Here is a 24,357-nt window from a genome sequence, read left to right as displayed (position 1 = left end):
GGAAATTGATCAATATTCTGGTTTGAGAGGGTTATAAATATTAATCTTAAACATCACACTAACCGACCAAGACACCGTTTACATCACAGAAGAATGGATTCTAGCCGTTGGATCTTTACCGATGTGATTAAATGAGGCAAGCGAGCCATCGATGCAGCCAGCACACGCTTGTAAATAGCGAACGAAAGCCAGGATAACAGAAGTTCACCCGTGTTTATTCTTAATTTTCGCACCTCGACGCTGCTCTTCTTCGCTCGGGATCGTCTCACTGCCCCTCCCATCTTATTTGGAGTAGGGTAACGGAGCAAGAAAGTCTAGATCTAAACGGAAGTAGGGTTTGGCGATCCCTTTGCTGAGATCGAGATCCAATTCCATGGCGTGCATCAAGAGCGCGCAGCGATCGGCCCTGGTGGCCTTCGCCCCCGAGTCGCCGTACCTGGCGGCCGGAACCATGGCCGGCGCCGTCGACCTCTCCTTTAGCTCCTCCGCCAACCTCGAAATCTTTAAACTCGATTTCCAATCGGATGGTCCCGATCTTCCCCTCGTCGCCTCTTGTCCCAGCACCGAGCGATTCAACCGGCTTTCTTGGTCGAAGCCCGGATCTGGCGCTGGAGATGGGGAGTACTCATTGGGCCTTGTGGCCGGCGGCCTCGTGGATGGCAGCATCGGAGTTTGGAATCCGTTCAAGTTGGTTAGGTATGTGGAGTACAATTCTTGATCCTTTTCACCCTCCCCACTAGATTATGCGATCGTTTGTGATCTTGGATGGATGGATCTTCGATGAATGGCTAACTCCTAACGATGAACCTGATATTTTTCTTGGTGAATTTTGAGTTGTCCCAGTATGATAGAATCTGTTTCTTAGCTTATTTTTTTATTGCTACAGTGTTATAGACGTAAAGGATTAATTTAGCGTCTTTTCTTGAATATTTGCATTGCAGTTCGGAGGATCAGGATGGTGCTTTAGTTGCGCGTCTTGAGAAGCACACGGGACAAGTAATTCTGACAGTCATTTTCTCGGAGTTCATTTTATGAGGAATCTTATTGTTTACATCTTTCGGATATATATATTTCATGCAAATATATTACAGGTTCTTGGCCTGGAATTCAGTGCTCTTTCACCAAACTTGCTTGCTTCTGGGGCTGATGAAGGGGAGCTTTGCATCTGGGATCTGGCAAATCCTACAGAGCCTAATCTCTTCCCTTCCCTCAAGGTATGTGTAGGCTAGCTCTTGAAGACATCCTCAGTCGCATCATTGCAACTGTTCTGAGTTGATGATATAGGCCATTAATTTGCTTCATTCAGTCTTGGAAATTGAACCATCATGTAAGTGTCGTATTGCTCAACTATTGCATCAGACGACTTTTCATATACTTTGTTAGTAAAGTACCAAATAATTTTTCACACTTTGCCAACTCTCGTTAATATTTGGACTCTGTAAGCTATTGATCATCCTCCAATCTTGTGCTTCTTTAATTTGTTATGTCCTTCATTGTTGCAACTTAATTAGGATGGTAGGATCTTCAATTTGCATCAATTTTGTTTGCCCTTCTTTCAATAGACATTTGAGGATGGCAACAATCTTATCGAACATTGAAGGAAATCTTTGATACAGAGTGCCCATCACATGTTTCAATAGAAACAGGGTCAATGTCCTTCCTTTCAAAAGAAAAAGAGAAAAGAGTGCCAATCACATCTCCAGATTATTTATTCAATACATGAGTTTGCCTTTCCTTTGTTTCACTTGCTCTATTGAACTTCATGTTCTGCGAGTTATTTGTCATGATACTGGATAACAACCACCATACCAAGCAAAACATAATAGTGGATCCTGTTGCGAGCAACGTTCTCATTAATTTGGAGCAGGTTAGAAGAACTTAAGTCCTCGTATGGTCAATTATGTGTCCATATTGGCAGAGATCTCCATATGCTTACATCTTCCCCTCTTCACTGTCTGCATCAGCTGGAACTTTGGGCACTGAGAAGCCTATATTACTTGCTAGAGATCTCTATAATTTTTGCACTAAATTAAATGCTACTCATTTAAGTTGTCCATTATGCATTTAACTTCTCAAGCTAGAATTTTTATTTATTTTCTGGCAAATTACCTTTTGCTTCATAAAAAAGAGGTCTTTTAGGGTTAGGATTACTGTATAGAAGATTGCTATATAGAAGACTTTTGATTCTCTTTTTTCTGCATGATTTGATTTTCTGGCCTTTTGACACATAGTTATTCTTTTGATTTCAAACAACAATTACATATTCTCGCATGTTAGTGTAATTTTTTTTTATTGTATTCTGACTCATTTTGTGATATTTATATAGAGTGTTGGTTCTGGTGCTCAAACTGAGGTCTCATATGTGTCGTGGAATCCCAAGTTCCAACACATACTAGCATCCACCTCTTACAATGGGATGACAGGTAAGAGATGCTGTCCTTTTTCCCTTTCTATCCTTTTTATCATTGTGGATCTTCATTTTTACGTCAGAAGTAAGTCATGTTGGTTTCTTCCTTCAATTCTGTCTCTTTCAGTTGTTTGGGATTTAAGACAGCAGAAGCCTGTGACAAGGCAAGTACTTTGCTCATTATTCAGATCATTTTCGTTTATCTCTATCATTTTCGTAAGTGCTAAATTTCCATGTCTAATATCAATTTTTGTTGATCTCCTGCAGCTTTTCAGATAGAAGGAGATGCTCTGTTCTGCAATGGAATCCTGATATTTCTACGCAACTAATAATTGCATCTGATGATGATAATTCACCTTCTCTTAGAGTAATGCTTAAATAAACAAGATTTTCATATTTTATTTCTGACAAAGCTATAATAAGTTTTATTTCAGTTTCCTTTTGGTTAGATTGTAACATGTTAGACAAAATTGAGCTAGCAAATTTGTTAAGTAGCTGTTTTTGTTTATCTTAAACAATTCAATTTTAATTTTATCTTCTCTATGGATATCATGCTTTTGAGAGGATTAATTGACAGTTTTAGATAGGGATAAATCTAAACATTTTTTTCCTATATAAGAACATTGAAAAGTTATAATCTTTTGACTTAGCCTCCTTTGTTACTTGGGCTGTTTTATCACTTTGCGCAGGTTTGGGATGTGAGGAAAACAATATCTCCATTAAGAGAGTTCGTGGGGCATACAAAAGGTCAGTTTCCAATCTGTGTTATTTGTGATAGCTCCTTGACAATTTCTTTGCTCGTTTTTCTTGCCTTTAATGTATATGATGCTAGATTATTATACAAGTACAATTATGATCGTATCCATTAACATTTTTTTTTCCCATTTGTGAGGTGCAATATTGTTTGCAATTCATATTATTTTCTTCATTTCTAAGTTTGGGCAACATGTGACTCCACACTTTCCCCCCATATTTCTGTTCAAACTTCTGTATTGTGAATAAAATTTTGGAGCTGGCCGTCAAATAAATAAAGCATGACAAAAATGCTGTTGTTGTTTGATGGTGTGATTAGAGTTGGTTAAAGAGTTGCTTGTGATTGAGATTCTACAAATGATTGCACCGGGATATGGGAACATTTATTCAGGCTTTGCGTCCAGAACTCCAGATTAATCTTTTCAAAAGAATTGTCTCTAGTGTCTGTGATTTTCATATCCTCTTAAGCTAAAGGGAGGTTTTATAGGAGGATCATAATGTGGTAACATCATAAAAGTTGAGTGTTGAGATGGATGATTTGATTAGTATATAAGAGAGAACAAGTAAATATTCTATTCAGTAGTTAGGGTGGTTCGTACAGAGTGATAGTAAACCTAACTAACAAATATGGGAGTTATGAAGGGGCAGGCGGGAAGAAGTTATGAAACTTGCTGCTTAAACTAAGAAGCATGTGACCTTTCACGACTCTTCAGGAGTAAATAGGATTTTCCAAAAGGCTACCAAGATTTAGGCACTATACCTTCTTAGGCAAGATATTTACAATTCTACTTATGATGTGAATCATAAGTTCATAGCATGACGCCAGTCAATTAGGGTTTCTTCTCTTCGATCCATTTCAAATTTGCAAGAGAGTTTGCACAATGAAAATGTTGTGTTTCCCATACTATGTTCCTTCAGTTTATATAGTGCTTAAATATTTTGTCACATTTGGGTGAGCTTAACATTACCGTGCCCACATGCAGTATGCAGCATGTCCTCACATGCATGTTGTACCACCAGGTTGTGCTTCTCTATTGTGCCAACACCTTGCAGGTACAATATGGTTGGTTGGCAAGGACCTTTGCTCCTTAATATCTAAATCCATGCAGGTCTAATTTGTCATTCATGTGCGACATACTTGATAAATGATGTTTTCTGTGACTCTTCTATTGTTTGTGTGCTTCTTCGTTTCTTACCTTACATTACCTCTTTGGCTTTCAATTAATTCCATTGAAGCTGCTTCTAGTTTGTCTGTATGAATAACTCCTTTTCTTTTGTATCACTTTATCTGTTTGGAATTGGCATTATCTCATTTTCAAAGTGCTGCTGTTTCTCATTCAATTTGGAAGTTGCTACTTTTCTTTATTTTCAATGTAGGCTCTTTGCTGTTCATTTCTTTTTCGTCCTTTAGCCTTTTTCTATCCTATGCAGCCATGAAATGTTCAAAAAGATGTAATTTTTTGGAATTCCTTGTCTTAACCAGGTGTGATTGCTATGTCATGGTGCCCTTATGATAGCTCGTTTTTGCTTACGTGTGCCAAAGACAACAGAACTATTTGCTGGGATACACTAAATGGGGAGGTATGGAGGCAGCAATGAGTGTTGTATTTCTTTAGTAGATATTATGTGAATGCTGAAGTTACCATTTGCTTCGCGCTGATGGCGAAGCTGTCTGTTTTCTCCATTATGTTATGCAGATAGTTAGTGAGCTGCCAGCAAGCACCAATTGGAATTTTGATATTCACTGGTACCCAAAGATTCCAGGGGTTATTGCAACATCTTCATTTGATGTCAAGATTGGGATTTATAATATTGAGGTAAATCTACCTCATATCTTCCTTTCATTCTTGTCATTCTCGAGGAGACCAAGATTGTTCAATAGCACCCTATTGACTGACTATTGAGAATTTAGACATGTTCAACTTTCAGTTGTCTTGCCATTTTTCACAACATGATGGCAGAAAGTAGGTAAAATGAAGAGAGTTATAGGGTCAAACTGGCAGTTAGTCCTTGCATGTATTCTATTCTATTGGATACTGGTTCAATACTGCAGAATCTCAGGAATTACTTGTTAAGCTATTATGAAAATTATTCATCTTAGAACTGAGATATTCTATTCCCGTCAGTGTTTTGAATTTGATGCAATTGTGTGACTGACTATATGGGCATTTTTTTAAAATTTTTTAAATTTGGTTCTGTCAGTTAATTAAAATTGTTTAACTTATGTATTATAGCCATTAGAGAATTCTGAACCAATGAGCACCATATCTTGAGATACAAAGCTGGTCCTGTCAATGGGATAAGCCTCGATGCTTGGAACTATGTTCACTGTTTAGTGAACAACATGGAGTTACTTGCTGATAGCTAGTTATGACAAATTGTGCTCAAGCTTGTGATACTGTAGTTGGAGATTTAGACTATTTAGTAATACTTGGCTCATGATGTACTTGTTGCGAACTTTCATATTGTGATATTGACTCTTAGTTTAATTAGCACAATTTACTAAACCACGAACCTGGTTAGTCCACATGGGGTTCTGAACTATTTGTTTCTGTTTATCTACTGATTTTAAACAACCAGCTGAGAGTTTTTTTTTCTTTCTCATAAACACTTGGATTCTAGTTCTGCATTCAAAAGTATACCTAATTTTCTCATCTACATTTCTTCTCATGTTATGTGCTCTCTTGGAAGTTTTTGTTATTACAATTCTCCATTTGACTTTCCTTTTCAGGCTTGCAGCCAGTATACAGCTGGAGAGGGCTTTGGTACTCCAGGTAGATAGTATGCCTAATTGTATTTGGTTGTTTTTACTTCAAAACAAGCATCCTGCCTATAAGAAATTTTTGGCATTGTTCTGATTTCTGAATGACCTGGCTACAGTGCATCTAGGATTAGCTTAGATATGCTTTACCTATATAGCTATATGCCTTTATATAGTTCAATTTTTACATGTATAACATGATCTGACAAACATTGTTTGTTTTTATTTGTAAATGTTTCTCCTTCATAGATACTACATTACTTAGAGTTCATGCCCTCACTCTTAAATATGTGGGAGGCTAGAGGAGCGAGTGTTTTTTATTGTTTCATTTTCTGTTAGCATATCTCTTGCCATAATTGTTTCAGTTATTTCCATTATTGGATCCATCTGTTTCTTATCTTTTGAACCATAGAATTTAGGTCTAATTAGTTGTGAGTTTTTTAGTAGTGATTTTATATATGACAGATACCTGACATATTTTTTCGCCGTTCTTAAGCTCTCTTAATTAAGTAGTGGTTCATCTAAACATATAATCTTTTAGAAGTCTTGTACATGATGTGTTTCTTATGACTTAGTTAACAACAATGCAAACAAAATGGGAATTTATATTCCATGCATAATCATAACAAATGTGCTTTTTAGCTTTACTTCCAATCAACGATGGTCGTGCCACAAGTACGGCCCGTGCCAACCGCCGACCGGCATGGCAATGCACGGCACGTGCCATAAGAAAAGGAGAGAAAAATGTAACACCGTTGCCGTCGCCGCTCGCCATCGCCCGAGTTCGTGTTGGGTGCCCTAGCCTGAGGGAGGGGAAGAAAGAGATCGAGATCGAGATCGAGAGAGAGAGACTTAAGAGATCCAGATCTGCAACTTAAGTTTAAAACGATAAACTCTCTTTCTCTCTCTCTCTCTCTCTCTCTCTCTCTCTCTCTCTCTCTCTCTTTCTCTTCCCCTCCCTCGGGCTAGGGCATTCGACGCAAGCTCGGGCGATGGCCAGCAGCGACGACGAGATCGATGGCGAAACTATTAGGAGGGGTGCCGTGCGGCACCCCTCGTGCCACGTGCTGGTACGCCGCTGGCACGGCCATCCATACTTCTAATGCTTGAGTAATATTGTTACACCTTATGCGAGTCCAAAACTATTTTTCCTTTTAATTACTACATAAGTACATATTATAAGGAACCTATTCCTGTTTATTGACCTCATTGCACAAAGTTTAGGATCACATGTTTCAAGGGTGACTTCATTGTCATCCCTAGTTAACCGACTTCACTATCACCTTTCTATAATATCAGATATTTGAGCGATTGTTTCCAATGCCGTTTTTGGTTTACTAAGCATACTTGCCAGCATATCATTTCTTATAGAGTTATTTCATCCTGAGATTTCCAAGTGTTTCACCTTTTCTGCTCCACATGAGATTGCAAACCTGGTTGACTGCAATAATTCCTTTCCTACAAACTTAAAGTTGTTAACAGTGCCCAATTACTGCATTCCTGCCTTAGCTTAGTATGCCCTTGTCTATTTCCACTCTTGCGCTCCACATAAGCTATTTTAGTCCTGATTTTCAAACCATTGATTTCCATGTAGTTAATACAACTTGAACAGTAAGGTTAGAGCTTTTCTGTTAATCAAGTGAAACAAATTGGTCATTGATATAAATCCAGGAATGCAATAAGCTACTTCTTAATTCTTATGACATTTGGTACTTCTCTTCTTCATATTGGTGCACTTCCATGCTTCCATTTATTTTTAGGTAGGCCCCTATGCACCATGATAATAGTCTATTTTTTGTGTTATCACCTAACTGGCTTGAATTCTTCAGCACGTTTGAGAGCTCCAAAATGGTTGAAATGTTCGACGGGTGCGTCTTTTGGTTTTGGAGGCAAGTTTGTTTCATTCCATTTAAGTTCATCAGCACAAGGCGCTCAATCTTGTGCTTCCGAGGTAAAACTTTGTTTCACCATTGCCTCCTCTTTTGTGCTTTGCCATGTTATCTAATTACCCTCTTTTCAGGTTTATGTGCATAATCTTGTAACTGAACATAATTTGGTAAACCGTTCGAGTGAATTTGAAGCTGCAATACAAAATGGGGAGAAAAGTTCTCTTCGAGCGTTGTGTGATAAGAAGTCACAAGATTCTTTGTATGGAACCTCTGTAGGAGCATATGATAATTGGTATATAGTGTTTTAAATTCCCATTTCACTTTTTTGGATTTTTACTTTTTGAACAGATCTGAAGACGACAGAGAAACTTGGGGCTTCTTGAAGGTTATGTTTGAGGAAGAGGGAACAGCAAGGACACAGTTACTGGCTCATCTTGGTTTTAATGTGCCTAGTGAAGTAACTGAGTATGCACCTGATGATCTTGGGGAAAAGTTAACGGAGGCTCTTAATTTTGACAACAGCGCACTATCTGGAGGTCTAGATAGTGAATTCCCTGTTGACAATGGCGACGAGTTCTTTAACAATCCTCAACCTTCTGATGATAGCTTACTCCGTGGTGATGACAGCTCAATTAATGGGAAACAAATAGAGGAAGAATATAAGGAAAAACTGGTCACCTCTGATCCTTTAATTGACAACAATATTCAACATGCATTGGCTATTGGAGACTATAAGCAAGCAGTTCTGCAATGCATTGCGGCAAATAGAATGGCTGATGCTCTGCTAATTGCACACATGGGTGGCCCCTCATTGTGGGAAAGCACCCGCAATCAGTATCTTAAGAACAGTATCTCACCTTATCTTAAGGTTTGTTTCTTTATGTTTCATTTATTTTATTATACATGTACATGAATTAATAGTAATTTGAACTCTCTGTGCTTTTCATTTTTCAGTTTGCTCAATTATCCTGAATAACTTGTGTTGTGAATTCTTTTGAAACTCAGATTGTGTCTGCAATGGTGAGCAATGATCTCATGGCCCTTGTTGGTACCAGGCCATTGGACTCATGGAAAGAAACACTCGCTCTTCTTTGCACTGTAAGCTTCTCACTTTCACTTTTAGCTAGAAATAGAAAAAGACATCGTCTAATGTTCTTTGTAGCATCTTCCACTATTTGAGTTTCTTGGAACCTATTTCATGGAGGCCATAAAGTGGAATGCATCTTCATCTATCCTAAGTCTTCTTCTTGTATTGTGTTGATTTTTCAATTTTGAATGCATGTTCAAAGCTGTTTCAACCTGGCATTCTAAGTCTTCTACTGTTTACAATGTGAAATTCGATTTGCCTGACGGTTAAGAGAGTATGTGCTGATTGACACGGTTGGCATAGGGCAGCATATAATTGCCTGGTAATTTTTGCCATTTGAGCATGGAGTGACCCAAGTTTGTATGGGGTGGCATATGGTTGACATGGGGCAGCATGACTGCGCAACAGACAAGTAGTGCAACCATCCAGCTTATTTTTCTGGTTCTTGCAGAGCCATTTCTTAGTCTTTGAGACAGGATTTAAGAGTTTTATGTTGGCTTTCAAGCTATCTAGTAGGATTTAAGAGTTTTACTCCTTTATCGTGGCTTGGAACTGGCAAGTATGTAAAAATAAGCTACACAGCAAGAGTTTGTTTGAGTATCTTTGTTACTGAAAACAAGCTGTCAATGGGTTCACTATTGAGAAGATATTTTGACTATTTGAAGCACACCACAGATGACGGCCATACTTGTGACCCTGTGGAGGTTTACTCAGACAAGATGCAGAACGATTTTTTGACAATCTTAAATTATATACAGTTATTTATTATGATGATATCTCTGAGAGGTGTTTACTCTGGCAGATGCTAGATATATATGTGTCCCATGTAATTTTTATTTCATCCTGTTTATTTTAATATTTGGTTTGCTCCATGTTACTCTGATATTTAAGGAATAACTGGTCAACTGTTATTGCCTGACAGTTTGCACAGAAGGATGAATGGACTATCCTGTGCGACACTCTTGCTTCTAGGCTCATGACAGTAGGAAACACACTTGCTGCAACTCTCTGTTATATTTGTGCTGGAAATATAAACAAAACTGTGGAAATTTGGTCTTGTGGCTTGAAAAATGAAAGCGAAGGAAGGTCTTACATTGACCTTTTCCAGGTGATCTTTTAGTACCATAATTTCAAGTGTTGCATGTATCAACACAGCCAGCTAATTGACAATTTTTTTATTATAATGAAGGATCTAATGGAAAAAACTATAGTTCTTGCCTTTGCAACTGGACATAGGAAGTTTAACACTTCCTTATCTAAGCTTGTGGAAAACTATGCTGAACTGCTAGCTAGTCAAGGACTCCTTACAACTGCAATGGAGTACTTAAAGCTCTTGGAGTCAGAAGAATCTTCGCATGAGCTAGCAATCTTGAGAGATCGAATTGCTTCCTCTGCTGAAGTTGGTAAGACTGGGAAAAGGACAGCATATATGATATATTCATATCGTCTCAAATGAATTATAACTTTATTTATGTTGACTAAGTTGTGCATGAATTTTAGAAAGCTTTATTTATGCACCAGATGATTTGTTTCTATCAAATATTTCTCAATAGTCAATTGGCGACCTTAATTGTCATGTGATAATTTGTATAAATTAATGGTTGTACTATTTATTATGATAGGAATTTTAAATTCTACCTTTGTTTTGGTAAAATTTAAAATGTAAATATGCGGGAATTGAAGGTTCTCTATAATATAGTAAAGTATGTTTCAATTTTTTCTTACCTTCTTTTTTACGTGCTCTCGTTTTGCTGCTTGTTCATAAAATAGGTTAGCATTCTATTATAAGTCTCTTAAAATTCTCTCATCCTTCTTTCATTTAAGCATGATTCTTTCGTGTCATCTTTCTTTGGAATAATCTTTTTAAAGGTTTTTTACTTGTACATTCCCATGTCATCAAGAAAAGAGGCAGATTGTGGCTCGGGCCGTGTATCCTTTGCTGAGTTTTAATTAAGTGCCCCTTTTGCTCTTCTATTAGCCCAAAATTTATGGCTTCCACGTATGAGTAGGTTATGTGTGCACCTAGCTTCTTGCATAACCTATTTCTTGAGGAACCTATTCATAGATCATGACACTATGGTAAGAGAACTTATATTCCTCATGTCTAACTACGGTAGTCAATCCCTGCAGTGATGTAGTTCCTATCTCTTGCCTGCAAAGTTGCTTGGGATGTCATATAACTTGTAAAATGCAGAGCAATTTCATCATTACTGCTTGCTTGATGAAATAGTACCCAGCTGCTGATGCAGTTATTCTTTCCTATCCTTGTAGGAGAAATTCAAATTCTTGTTACTGGCTGTTAAAAACTTGAACTGGTTTTGTGTTATGTTTGGCTAAAACATTGAAAAAGATTTTATGATGTAGCAGCAACTGGACATCTAAGGGCTTATGCGCGTAACAAGTATAGCATACCTCAATATCTATCCATCTTGTACATATATATGCATGGAACAAATATAGCATACCTCAATATCTATCCATCTATATACATAGATATGTATATATATGTAATTGTATTATCATGAGCATATTATAAGGCTTTTCTCCTTTTCAATAGTAAATCATATAAAGATGCGTAATATGCAGCCATCTTATAGAGGCATCATAAAGTCGTAATGTGTGCATTATTATCTCTATCCCACTCTTGGGTCTTAGCCATTTTTATATTGAGATGCAGCCGGTTCTTGGCATAGCTTGCCTGAGTTGAAAAGAATCTAAAATAATTTTTTTGCATGAATGCTCAGCATGCAAGTTGCATGTTCATATTTTGATTCATCAAATATTTAAGTTAGGTGGTGAGGCCCTTCCAAAATTTTCATGTTCATGTCACTTCTACATGATATAGCATCTTAGTTGGGTTGTTCATATTTTGCAGAGAAAGATGCACCCAGAAATCTGCCTTATGAAAGCAGCACAATGGAACCTGGATCTTTTTATGGTGTTGTTGAGAACTCGCAGCATTCTTATCAGGTGTTTGTTTCTAAATTCCAAATCTCAGATAATTTTATTGTTTCTATTTTAATGTAAGTCTCATATTTCTGTATTCATCCTGCCACATTTTCTAATTAGGGTAACACACATGTCCAACAGCAGCAGAATGTTCCTGCTAATCCATATGGGGAAACCTACCAACATTCATTTGGTTCTTCCCATGGAGGGTATCAAGCTGCACCACACCAGCAACAGTTCCCAGAGTACAATAACCCTGCAACTTTCCAGCCTGCACAGACAAACCAGATGTTTCTGCCATCACAGGCACAACAGACACCCCAAGTATGTCAAGTTGGTAATTAGAATACTTTCTTGCTGCCATTGCACTGTTTTACTGGACTAGATTTCTAGTATAATGAAATTGCGACACCTTGGTAAGCTCCATTCCTGCATGTACCTTACATGTACTAAGCTGATGGTTATCTCAGTTGCCGTGAATATGTGGCATGTCATGGAAGGTAATAAAGAAACATTGTTAATATATATTATATGCCACTCAAGTCCCACAAGACTTATTTAGGGATGAACACAAATTTTAGGGCATGTGCATGAACAACTAAAAATAACTATTTAAACTGGTACAGTTCAATGATCCATACATGCCACAGCTCAATGGCAGATTTTTAGAGAAGTCAATCGCATAATTATAGATGTCTATGCCATTCAGTCCTAAGGACATGAATCCAGGGTTACACTATTGCATTCTTGATCTGGCCTAGGGATAAAATAAAATGCCAAGACTGAAAAAGATAAGAAGGTACTAATTCACCCTCAAGGAGAAAAGATAAAGCCTATGTGGATCTCTTTTTCTACCTCGAAATATCATTTTTCACACTAGCATGGTTAGATAGATAGAATCATAGAAAAGATAAAAGATAACTCATTAAGCCATGGGAAAGGAAGATCAAACCCACCTAGTTGCGGGGGAAAGAAGACCAACCCACTTGGCTATTAGGGAGAAGAAGAAAGTGTGGAATCCACTACAAAGGAGATGAGGGAGGAGAGAGGAGAAAAAAGAAATAGATAAACGTGAAATCCTCTACAAGTATGATAATTTTTAATTTTTTATGAGTTCTTCTCTTTCACCTCTATATATATATAGATGGGGAGATTACATCAAATCAAAACTTAAAATTATCCGAATCTTTCCTAATCTAATTTATAACTAAACTAGGATTGTTTTAACTTAAAATTCGACCAAATCCCAACAAAATTTATGTAGAAACAATATAATGACTCAATTTCCTAGATTTCAGGAGTTTTGACCAAATATAACACTTTAAAAACAAATCTATACTTTTAAGATAAAGAATACATCCGAAAATAAAAAATAATAGAAAATCTAATTCTCGTCATCTGCTTCTACTGTGCAAGTCTCGTCTCGAGATTATTTTCATAATCTACATATTTGAAATTTTCTTCATAAGATATGTAGATCATTATGCATTCGATGTTAATATTTGCCAACTAGATTTCTTTTCATGATTGAATCTGCCAGATCTGAATTTGCTCTGATATCAAATTGATATGGCATAGGGACGAAAAAAACATACTGATATGAAAAAAAGATCAAGAGATACCTAGATCTACCCCGAAGGAGAAAAGTGCCTTTATAATTTTTTTTTGCTTTTAAGCAATGATGGTCGTGTTAGTGATACATATTTATAATATTTTAATAATTTTTAAAAAATATTTAGAAATATTTTTGGGTCTTTGGCATGTTAATCTTTAGTTTTTGATTTAAATATATGTATTAAAGTATTTTTATCTTTATATTATTTTTGTAAATATATATTTTTATTAAAAATAAAATAATAGTTAAATATATGAATATTATTGAACACATAATATGATTGAGTACAGTCATTAAAAGTAATATTAATAATTAAATACTTCATAATATGGTTGAATACTCTATAATATAGTTAAACGCATAATATTAATTCATAATAGTTCAATAATTAAAACTAATATCTAGTTCATTGTAGCATGACGATGAGGATCAAAGGCTTCATTTGCTGATACAAGAATAACACGAGAATATTGCACTAAATATTATCGATATTTTTTAAAACTCATTCACTGGTTGTATTGCTTGTTGTAATGTCTCATATGGTCTTTATACAAATAAAAATTTTATAATTCTCCTATGATATGATATGAATATCGAATGTGCATATAAACTAAAATTGATTTGATGATAATTGATGAAAATATTTTTTTTAAAAAAAGAGGGCTCCATGTGCATGTCGGATGGCATTCAGACGTGTCGGTAGGGCATGGCATGCAGAATCCCCTTTTCACCTTTATATATAGAGATGAAGAGATAAGTTACATCAAATCACAACTTGAAATTATCTGGATCTTTCCTAATCTAATCTATAATTATTATTGGACTCTTTTAACTTAACGATCAACCAAATCCTAATAAAACTTATCTCGAAATAAAATAACAACCCAATCTCTTAGATTTTAGGAGTTAATTAAATATGACACTTTGCAAACAAATCTAATTTTTAAATAAAAAATACATCCGAAAATAAAATGTAATTATCACCAATTATTTTATGGAAACAAGGTATAAAATACCCATGTACTAAATCTCATCAGTAGGGGTCTAATTGCGGCTCTGCCGAGGGAAAGGTTGAACTGAGTGGCCAGTGAATGTCTCCTCCAAGTGTTTAACATGAAGAGAATGAAGTCTACTGAATTAACTGTGATATCTGTCTTAGAATGTGCTGCTTCTTTCTTTCTGAAAAATGTCTCTACCTTTCTGTAAAGCATTACACAGTGTCCAACATTTCATGATAGTCATTTACGTCCATCCAGACCAAGCTAAAGCAGGTCTTCATAAACAGCTTTTAGTGTTCTTACTCACCAGGGTACTATAGCATGAATGTAGGCATTAAAGGTGAAGCACTTGCTGGAACATTTTAGATCTTGATACATTATTTCCTTAGCATTCATATATATAAAATATTAATACAATTTTGTGAAGCTTACCCGAAATTACTGCTATATACCTTCATTATATTTAACTCAGATATGTTCTCAACATATATAAGGTTGAGGGAAGATTTCTGTTTGCAGGTAAAACTTCGGTTGAATTGTGTTTGTTTAAATGTTGTGTTTTTCGTCTTTGTTTTGCCGCTATATCCGAATTGTTGATTTTCTTTTTCAACAGCAAAATTTTGTACCAGCTGCGTCGCAACCTGCTATGAAGACCTTTATTCCTTCAAGCTTACCTGGCCTTAAAAATGCAGAACAATATCAGCAACCCACCCTGGGTTCTCAGCTTTATCCGGTATGTATTGTTGGATATCTAAATTGTAAAGTGATCAATCTGTTATATGAAGTTCATACTTGAAGTTATCATTATATGTTAGGGGATTGCAAATCCTTCTTATCAATCGGGACCAGTGGTATCTTCCTCTCATGGTGTTGGTACACCTCAACTGGGAACAGTTCCTGCTCACAACTTCCCTCAGTCTGTTTCAGCTACCCCAGTTTCTAGATTTGTTCCAGGAAGCAACCAAGGTTTTGCTCAGAGGCCTGGTTTGAATCCTGTGCAGCCTTCTAGTCCAACTATACCATCGCATGTGCAACCAGCTGCTGCTCCTCCAGCTCCCCCACCTACTGTGCAAACAGTGGATATTTCAAATGTGTCTGGTAATCTGTCACAGTTGTTTACCGGGCGCAAAATTTTTATCTTGTCTGCTAACTAGGAATTACACCTACTTTGTCACCATAGGACATTCTTCTTAGGATGTGGTTTCTTTTCTTGTTTGTAGCCACTTGTCCCAATACGACACTACATGGATACTTTTCCTATAGATGGCTCCTTTAGTATATCAAGTGTTAAAATCCTTGGTTGTGTACTTGCAGCTGAGCTGAGACCTGTTATCACAACACTGACCAGACTCTTTGATGAGACCTCAAAAGCTCTTGGAGGACTGCAAGCAAAATTATCTCAAAAGCGCGAAATAGAGGATAATTCCAAGAAAATTGGGGCCTTGTTTGCAAAACTCAATACTGGGGACATATCTGCAAATGCTGCATCAAAGCTCATTCAGCTATGCCATGCACTGGATGGTGGAGATTTTGCTGCCGCAATGCACCTCCAGGTAAATTTATTCTGTTTCTGGAATTGTCTTAGAAATATTGAGCACCTATAGTGCAGTCGGAAGAAGTATATCACTTGTGTGACAGTATGAAAAAGGTTTCAACATGCGTACACTGTGCTGCTATGTAGTGCAGATCGCTTTGACAAGTGACGGCCAATACAATGGGCGTCTACAACTGGCCAATGTGGATGACTTTCTTTCTTCTCTTTCCCCTTTTTTCCCCTTATTTTGTTGTTGGCCTCATTTATAGTTTTCCTCTGCCTCTATTACATAATGTGTTATTTCATGCTGAGACCACCTTCTTAGTACTGAAACTCCAAGGCCGTCTGTTATTTTGCACTTATGGCAGAAACATGTGCATATTCTTACGTTCTTTCAAGTTTGGTTACAAATAGAATTTTTGGAACGAATCTTTATAGTCTTTTCTTGCCTTCCATTATGATAATGTGATATTGTTGTGCCAGGTGGTGCTAACAACAAGCGACTGGGATGAGTGCAATTTCTGGCTGACAGCACTAAAGCGTATGATTAAAATAAGGCAGAGCATTAGACTGTAAGATAACGAGTTGGAGCGACCTGTCATCATGAGAGTCAATGCATATATTTATGCTGGTTTTAGTACAATTTGTTTCTAGCTGTGATCGTCGGTTCATACACATCCACATTTAGTTATCTCCTTGACTGAGATTCTGGAGGCCTCTTGCTGCTTAAGAAGAGTCATCTTTAATGAGCCGGGTTACTCATGCTGCTAATTGCTCTTTTCTATTTTATTTTATTTTATTTAAATTTTCTTCTAGCAACCAACTTGTCTTAGTTTTATAACACAAATTTCTCTTCTCTTTTTTTTTTCTCTTTCCTATATGTTTCATATTTTCTAAAATTCAGCTATTGTAGAAAATAGTTCGAGGAATTTGGCTGTTCCTTAAATATGTACTAACACAGATGATAAATGTCTGGCATTTCTCTCGACGACTTAGTTCTACAACTTGCAGCAGTGTGAGGGCATCACTTTTGCAATGACAGTCGCACTGTTATCTTGATCTTTTTGTACCGAATTAACGAACTCTGCTGAGTTGGGGCTTTACTTGGAGTAGGAAATCCATCTTCTTCAGTAGACTATTTGGTTGTGGATTTCACATTGGCAGGAGAAATTGGTGAAATCTGTCCCTATTTCACTTGCAAAATTACATTCTCATATCCCACTTTAGGTTGTTTGTAATTATTTTTGGCAACTATCCATACATAAGGTTCATGTTGTACGTAATTCACCTATCTTTTGCTTCAAGATTAATTACTCCTTTTATTTTACGAAAAAATCTAGATACATATTATAACTCTTTTCTTCTACACCTGGCGAGTAGGCCAACCTGAAACAACATATGTCAAACTACATCAACCTTCTCTTCTCTTCTCTCCAAAGCCACCCTATTGAATACTCTCGCCAGTGTCTTCCTCAGGCGTCCCGCATCCAATGTCACATTCTGACCTTTGAGGTACAACTCCTTGGTCACTTCCCAACCTTTATTGGCTCTCACGCTATCTGGGTCATTCACCACCGGATCCTCCTCCCCGTATCTTTGGTACAGAGAGCTCTCCCTTTCAAGGATTTTGTACTCTTCGTATTTTAACCCCATCTTTGTCGCTGGTTCCCCATAGCAAGTCCACGCAACTTTCTCGACTCCAAGTGGCACAATCTGAATGAACTTTGACCCCGGCCTCATGAACAAGAAGTGGGTCATCGCAGCCCCGTGCACTCCCATCATCACGTCGCATGAACTCAACAATGCATACATCCTCTTCATTGGCATAGTGTCCGCCGGAGTCACCACTTCCACATCGAATCCAACCTCCTTAGCCAATCGCACCACCTCCTCCTCGTTCTCTATTGCCCTCGTCTTCTTCCTTGATATGATCACTAGCTTAGGCGGTCCATCTCTGCGTTCTCGCTTAAAGCGAGGTTCGTATGCCTCCGCGAGCATTTGCCGGAAGTCAAACATGGTCTTGTTGTCGGGGAGCTGCGAGGGGTTGATGGAGAGCGTCTCGTGGAAGCGGAGGCCGACGGTTGCTTGACGAAAGCAGTGTGTCCTTGTGTCGGTAGAGAAGTCGATGATCGGATAACCAGAGAGGCCGGCGAGGATTTCTCGGTACTTTGGGAACCACCAGTGGCGGTAGTTGAGCACGACGAGGACGACATGGCGATGGAAGTGGTGGGAGGTGATGTAAAGAGGGATAATGCCCTCGTTGAAGTCATGGAAGACGTTGCCAGTGTAACCGCCGGCCGAGAAGAATATCGCAGGGACGTCGTGGCGTACTTCGCATTGCCGAGAATCGTCTCCTTTGCTGGCGATACGGAGATGGAGCTCGTCAATCCTATCCATGATGGGACCTTCCCATTTGCGATTGTAGGGTCTAATTCTTTCTTCCGTTATTGATATGGATTTGTTAAGTGTGCGAGGGTAGAGGAGGACAGAGGAAGAGGGAGAGTGCGTTCTTATGTCTCCTAACATGAAGCAAATGTCACCATGGTAATTTCTTCTTTCACAGCAGATGGAGTAGTTGGGGAGAGAAGAGCAGGGAGGGTGGCTGTGGGTAGTAGTTCTAGCGGCGTCGTAGGTTTTTATATCCTTGTCTCCAAAGAAGGCGAGAAGAGAGGTGGGTGAGATTAAGAGGAAGCGGGAGGCAAAGAGAAGGGTGAATGATACGAGGAAGAAGAGAAGTAGGTGGAGAGGGGTTTGCTTGCTCTTCTTGATCTCTTCTTTCGCCTTGTGGGAATGGTGGATTTGTTGGTTGCCATGGTTGTGAGCCATACTTTTCTCCTGTGCCTCCTGGGTGAATGCCTAATCTTTTTTGGTGAAGTATGTGGGAGAGCGAGCGAGAGAGAGAGAGAGAGAGAGAGAGAGAGAGAGAGAGAAGAGGAATAGGAAGAAATGCAGGATGTTGTTACAATTGTCAGGGAATAGAAGGGAATTTGCTGTAAACAGAAGGAAAGTTTAAATGAAGTAACAAATGATAGATTGAATAATTATCCAGCTGTAATGAGCAAGTAAGTGCTCAAAACTATACAATGTATGTGGTCGTGTAGACATCAATGCAATTTAAGTCAAAACTAATATAGAAATATCTCTCTGACTGTAACATTCATGCATCAGGAGTCATCCAATTAGCGATCAGTTGGCACATTCATGCAGACAGTAATGCTCGTTTCGCTCGTCGACGGCAAGGTACGTTAAGTAGGAGATCAGAACGTACGTTTGAACGTGGTGAATTGGAAATAGAGCTGGAATGTGCTCTTCTCAGCCAGTAGTCACCAAACAGACCAACATATTTAGCTTCAACTCTTCTAGTTTGTTTGATTTGATGTACAACTGTAACTAACTTCCGTTGGTAGTTGCCAAGGATGATAGAAAAAGCGTCGACATTGCAAAAAAGCAAAACATGTCTTCATTACATAGGTGTTAATTATTCTCAGATACAAGCTGCACAACAATGCACCTGTAAGTTGAAAGCTCTAGTTCATTGTTATCAAGGACTGGCTAATTCCCATTTTCTCTAAACAGTTTAAGCTTAGGGAGCACAGCGTCTTCCATTTCTTTTTCTTTTTATAATTATATATTTATAGATAGATAGATTTGGAGCAATTAAAACTCAGGAACTCCTGATAAATACCTCGGATGCTTACGTGAGAAACAACTCGGTGGCGGATTTTGTCAGAGAGCGAGACCTCCTCCGGCAAGGCGACAGAGCCATGCACCTCTCCTCTCCTCATCGAGGACGGCGCCGTCGTCGTCCTAATGCTGCAGAGTGGTGCTACGAGGACATGATATGTGGGTCAACCAGGAAATTGATTTGTCGCATCGCATGACCCAAAATTAAGTCTACAGAATCTATTAAGTGTCACGTATTGACCAAGTTCTATAGAAGCCCGCTATATCCTGATCAAAGTTCCAACTACCACACCACTTAGTGGATCATTATAGAGCTGACCTCTTCAGTTGACCCAATTACCCATTGATAAGTTCTCACTGTCTCACTTGGTCGAAAAAGAAAACGAAAGAAAGGAAAAAACTAATACACTCAGAAAAGTCAGTATGATCATGTTTGATTTCTGGAAGTCTTTTGCTGAGAATATTTTCTGATTCTGAGAAATAATCTCTCAGATTGCTGAGCAATTCACTCAGAAAAAGAATCATTGGACTACCATAAGAAACCTTCAAATTATCAACAACCAGCAAATTATCTGCAAATTATTCAATCTGAATAATGACTTCCATTATTAATTCGGGACAAAGAATTTATGCAAGAAACTCTCAAGACTAGCAGAATGAAAATGCGCATTTCTCCTATGATTATTCTTGATGTGTTACTTCTCTGTTGACCTATGAATGCTAGTTTCTCTGGGCACCACACAAACAAGATCTATTTATTGATTTTGAACTCTTTTATTTACTTAACTTTCGAATTAACCGAAATAATTTGACATAGTTCATGAACTTCTATGGCTCATTTGGGATGACTCCTTGAGGTGTGGGTAATCGAGAGAAGAAAGCGTCCTCATCTCGTTCTTCGAGATCGGACATGAAGAGATGGGATTAGTCCGCCGAGGAGGCGGCGGCCCCGACGGAGGAGGCCACGGAAGGCGACTCTTAAGTGGGGCAAGAGAAGGAAGACGATATAGAAGGGAGCAAGAGCCAAGAGAAGAGAGAAAGAAATATCAAATATGTACACAAATAGAATAATAGAGGAGTGTAAATGCACTACCGGGTTTGGATTCTCTTATACCCGTTACCCGTTATTCGTTACCCGTTATCTTATCCACTATAAAAGCAGACCTACGCTTCTCATTTCATTTCAAACGTAGAATTCGAGATTTCGAAAATTGAGGGAGGGGGGAGAGAGGAGAGCCGGGAGGGGTGTTCCTCGAAAACGTTTCTTTATTTTTTCCCAAATTTGGAAACATTTCGTCGGAAACCCTCTTCTTCTTCCTACGGTGAGAGCGCTTTCTTCTTATTTGAATGGTGAGGCATCTAGGATGGCGGTGACGGCAACCTTTGAATAGCGAGGCAGAGGTAGGTTACTATCTCGGCCGTCCTTACGTCAACTTTTATTTCCAAATATGGAAACTCCTTCAAGAAGAGCCATTCCTTCTCCTTCTCCTTCTCCTTCTTCTTCTTGATCGGAATTCATCTTTCTTCTTGGAGTTCTTAGATCCAATTCGGAGACAGATTTGTGTCCGTTGGATTACCAAGATTACTTATATGAGTGACAGTTTACAATGAATGGTTCTAGTATCTTTAGATATTTAAAGTTCTTGGTTACAATTTTGTTTTCTCTTTCTCGTTTGCTGTTGCTATTTGCACTCAGAATTTTTATCGTATCTCTTGTACTTTATCTGACGTACTCTAACAGTGGGTTTCTGATTGATAAGTTTTGGGCATTTTGTAGATGTAATGTAATGATGTGTTAAATTATTTAAAAGCCATGATTCCTGAACCCAGTGAGACCAAGCTTTTCTTGCCTACCTAAAGGATTTTTAACTGTAGTTAATCCATGGTTTTGGTTCTAGGAATAAGGATTTTAACACTGTGGCTAGGCAAATTTGGATGGCCTGCTTCAATGCAGGCAACCATTTGCAGCCATTAGTGGGCATTGCTTTTGAAATTTGTCTTCACAATCTTATTTTAATTTATGGAGCATAGGAAATTAGCAACTATCTAGTTTGATAGATGGGCCAATATAAGTCTCATGGTAATTGCAACTACGTGGTGGCAAAATGGGCATGGTACATTAATAGACCTTTTGGCGAGGCAAATTTCGGATGTTTTGCCTCTCGATAGGCAACGGTTTGTGGCCATTAATATTCAGTGGGTTTGGTATTGAAACATCATACATTTCTGTCATGGAGAAGTTCCAAAACTTATATTTATATTCATTATTTGAAACATTATCATCTATAGTGATAGTTGAAAATCTGAGCAAGAGTTCAGGGAGTTATTTTGAAATATATGCATCATTTTTGTTTGCTTCTTACTTGGAAAGCTTGATATTCTTGAGTTTGGTAGAAGGCCAATGTCAATCTCTTTCACTATTCTAACCACTTAGCACTTCATGAATATGTGCCTCCCCTTCTTGTCTTTATATTTTTCATTAATATAGTAGATACATTAGAAGCTTATTAGCGTCCTTTATATTTGAAGTTTACTTTGGCTTTTTATCTTTAGAATCTGAGATGCTAGACCTTTTAATTAGTTATGGTTTCCTATCTTTTATTCATCTGTATTCTCATATAATTCTTGATTGTCCTATATGATGATAGAAGGTAAGAGGGCATACTTTATTGCTGGTTCTTTTGTCTTTTCTGTTCATTTTTCTTGTTGTGAGTTATCTATTTGCTGGTTTGATGTCAATTATTAATATGTTCATTATTCTTTTTTATTGTCTTTTGCCTTTGGTTTTTCTTGTATGTCTAGTGCATCATAATATTGACAACATTTAATTGGTAAAAGATGTTGGGAGCACAAAAACTTTATGCTTATGTGGAAAAGCATATTCTTTTGCTGCAGATAATTGAATTTCCCTTTTCTCTTAGGTGAAGCCATTGGTTTGATTGACATGTCAGTTATTAGTTTAGATCTATTTCAGCTGCTTATTGTTCTCCTTCCTTTTGATTTCTTAACCTTTAAATATTCCATTTCCTTTTTTATTGGATTTTTGGTATGATTATGTAATAGTGGTAAAGTGTCGTGTGATGATCGTCTGAGTAAAAAATTGTGGAGAGAAGTTAAGATTGGGAATATGATTAGAAAGTATAAAGTTGAAGCTAATTCTTTTTTCTTCTCTCCGTTTTCATTCTTACATTGAAGTTATTACTTTATTGATTCATGTGCACCTTTGTTGCATTGTCTTGGATTCTTGACAATCATTTTTTTTGGAGGTTTGCTTGTTGATTCTTGACTATGATGGCCTGAGAAGTTCATGCTGTATAGTAAAATCCATTTTAATTTGTGAAACTTTGTTTATAAGTACCTCTCTTTTACTCTGTTGATAAAAAAGAGATCTTTTTCTTTGTCTGTAGTGAAACAATGCAAGAAGGTAAGTCTTGTTAATGTGCTATGGTGTTATTAACTTTCTTATATTTCGGTATTTCCTTTTTTTATTTGTACTTCTGTAATTGATACACTTTATGGAGTGTGTAGAGCGGTCACATGTGCATGCAAAAACTTGGCCTAGTGCAGGATGCAGATTGGAAATTTGTTAATGTCCTTTATATTTGAAGTTTACATAAGTCTTCCAAAGTTTTTCCTTTATGGTTTCTAACTTTGATTTGTCAGTACTATACATTTCTTGAAGGACCTATATGATGATAGAAGTTAATTGATGAGCAATCATATGCAGAAGTTAAAGAGTGCAGAGGTATGACTCTGGTAAATTGATGGTCTCAGGATCATGCTATGTAGTTAGATCTATTCTAAGTGTGTAGCAATGTGAGAAGGTAAAGCTTGTGTTTTTTTATACAATTTCCATAAATAGGTGCCACGCTTGTGCACAAACGAACTTTGACCTAATGCAATGCATGGACAAACGTCCTGACCCTGCCGCATGTAACCTGAATTCTCAGTGTTGTACTCATGAATTTAAGTGGACACACTCACATGCATATAAGACATATTAACAAGCATTGCAATGTAAACTTCACGCACCGTACTAAGAATCTTTGCTTCTTTTAATCTTTTTTTTTCCAAATTTGGGAGGTCACTCCCCTTAAAAGCCATTCATTATTTTTGTAATTGTTCTGTCCTTCTCAAGTTGATCAAGTCCAATTTGAGATTTGATTGTATGGCAAGACATCTTGGATGGCCTCAAAGACAACTTTGGTGGCCATTTTGCCTTATGATCGATCTGGTTGAAATTAGAGATGGGCATATTAGAGGTAAGTTACTCTCTCGGCCTTGTTTCCCTCTACCTTTTTTTCATATTTTGAAATTCCATTTCCTTCTTGGAAAACCATTCGAATAAAATATTTTCTCTCCTTCTCAAGTTCTTCAGGTCCAATTTGATATTTTAATGGCATGGCAAGGCAGCTTGGATGGCCATAAAGGCAACCGCTGCAGCCATTCCACTGTAGGACGGATCTGATTTGAATGAGAGATGGGCAGAATAGAGGTAGGTTACTATCTTATCTTTGCTTCCTTTAATCTTTTTTTTTCCAAATTTGGGAGGTCGCTCCCCTCAAAAGTCATTCCTTCTTTTTGAAATTGTTCTGTCCTTCTCAAGTTGATCATGTCCAATTTGAGATTTTGATTGTATGGTAAGACATCTTGGATGGCCTCAAAGGCAACTTTGGTGGC

General features: G+C 37.7%; 2 protein-coding genes across 4 annotated transcripts; one reads left to right on the top strand and one right to left on the bottom strand.

The window, feature by feature from the left end:
- Positions 1-159: 159 nt before the first annotated feature.
- On the top strand, positions 160-16,981 carry LOC140781786 (protein transport protein SEC31 homolog B-like). Of its 3 annotated transcripts, none has more exons than XM_073127993.1 (22): positions 160-696; positions 942-996; positions 1,092-1,214; positions 2,327-2,423; positions 2,535-2,571; positions 2,675-2,774; positions 3,097-3,154; positions 4,644-4,741; positions 4,858-4,977; positions 5,892-5,934; positions 7,751-7,872; positions 7,942-8,069; positions 8,159-8,678; positions 8,816-8,908; positions 9,820-10,005; positions 10,087-10,300; positions 11,773-11,867; positions 11,991-12,170; positions 15,073-15,192; positions 15,275-15,557; positions 15,774-16,012; positions 16,477-16,981. In XM_073127993.1, exons 1-22 carry the CDS (start codon positions 374-376, stop codon positions 16,567-16,569), a joined length of 3,327 nt encoding a protein of 1,108 aa, XP_072984094.1. In that variant the 5' UTR covers positions 160-373; the 3' UTR covers positions 16,570-16,981. The 3 variants fall into 3 exon arrangements, with proteins under 3 accessions (XP_072984094.1, XP_072984093.1, XP_072984092.1); XM_073127992.1 differs by having other exon boundaries at positions 11,988-12,170; XM_073127991.1 differs by having other exon boundaries at positions 11,967-12,170.
- A 413-nt stretch (positions 16,982-17,394) lies between these two features.
- Positions 17,395-18,819, bottom strand: LOC140781980 (xylan glycosyltransferase MUCI21-like). Its single transcript, XM_073128294.1, has one exon. It carries the CDS (start codon positions 18,817-18,819, stop codon positions 17,395-17,397), a length of 1,425 nt encoding a protein of 474 aa, XP_072984395.1.
- Between the last annotated feature and the right edge of the window lie 5,538 nt (positions 18,820-24,357).

Source organism: Typha latifolia, chromosome 2, assembly GCF_019914945.1.
Source record: "Typha latifolia isolate L0001 chromosome 2, TyphaL0001v2, whole genome shotgun sequence".
NCBI lineage: Eukaryota > Viridiplantae > Streptophyta > Magnoliopsida > Poales > Typhaceae > Typha > Typha latifolia.
This window is presented reverse-complemented; position numbering and strand designations above follow the sequence as displayed.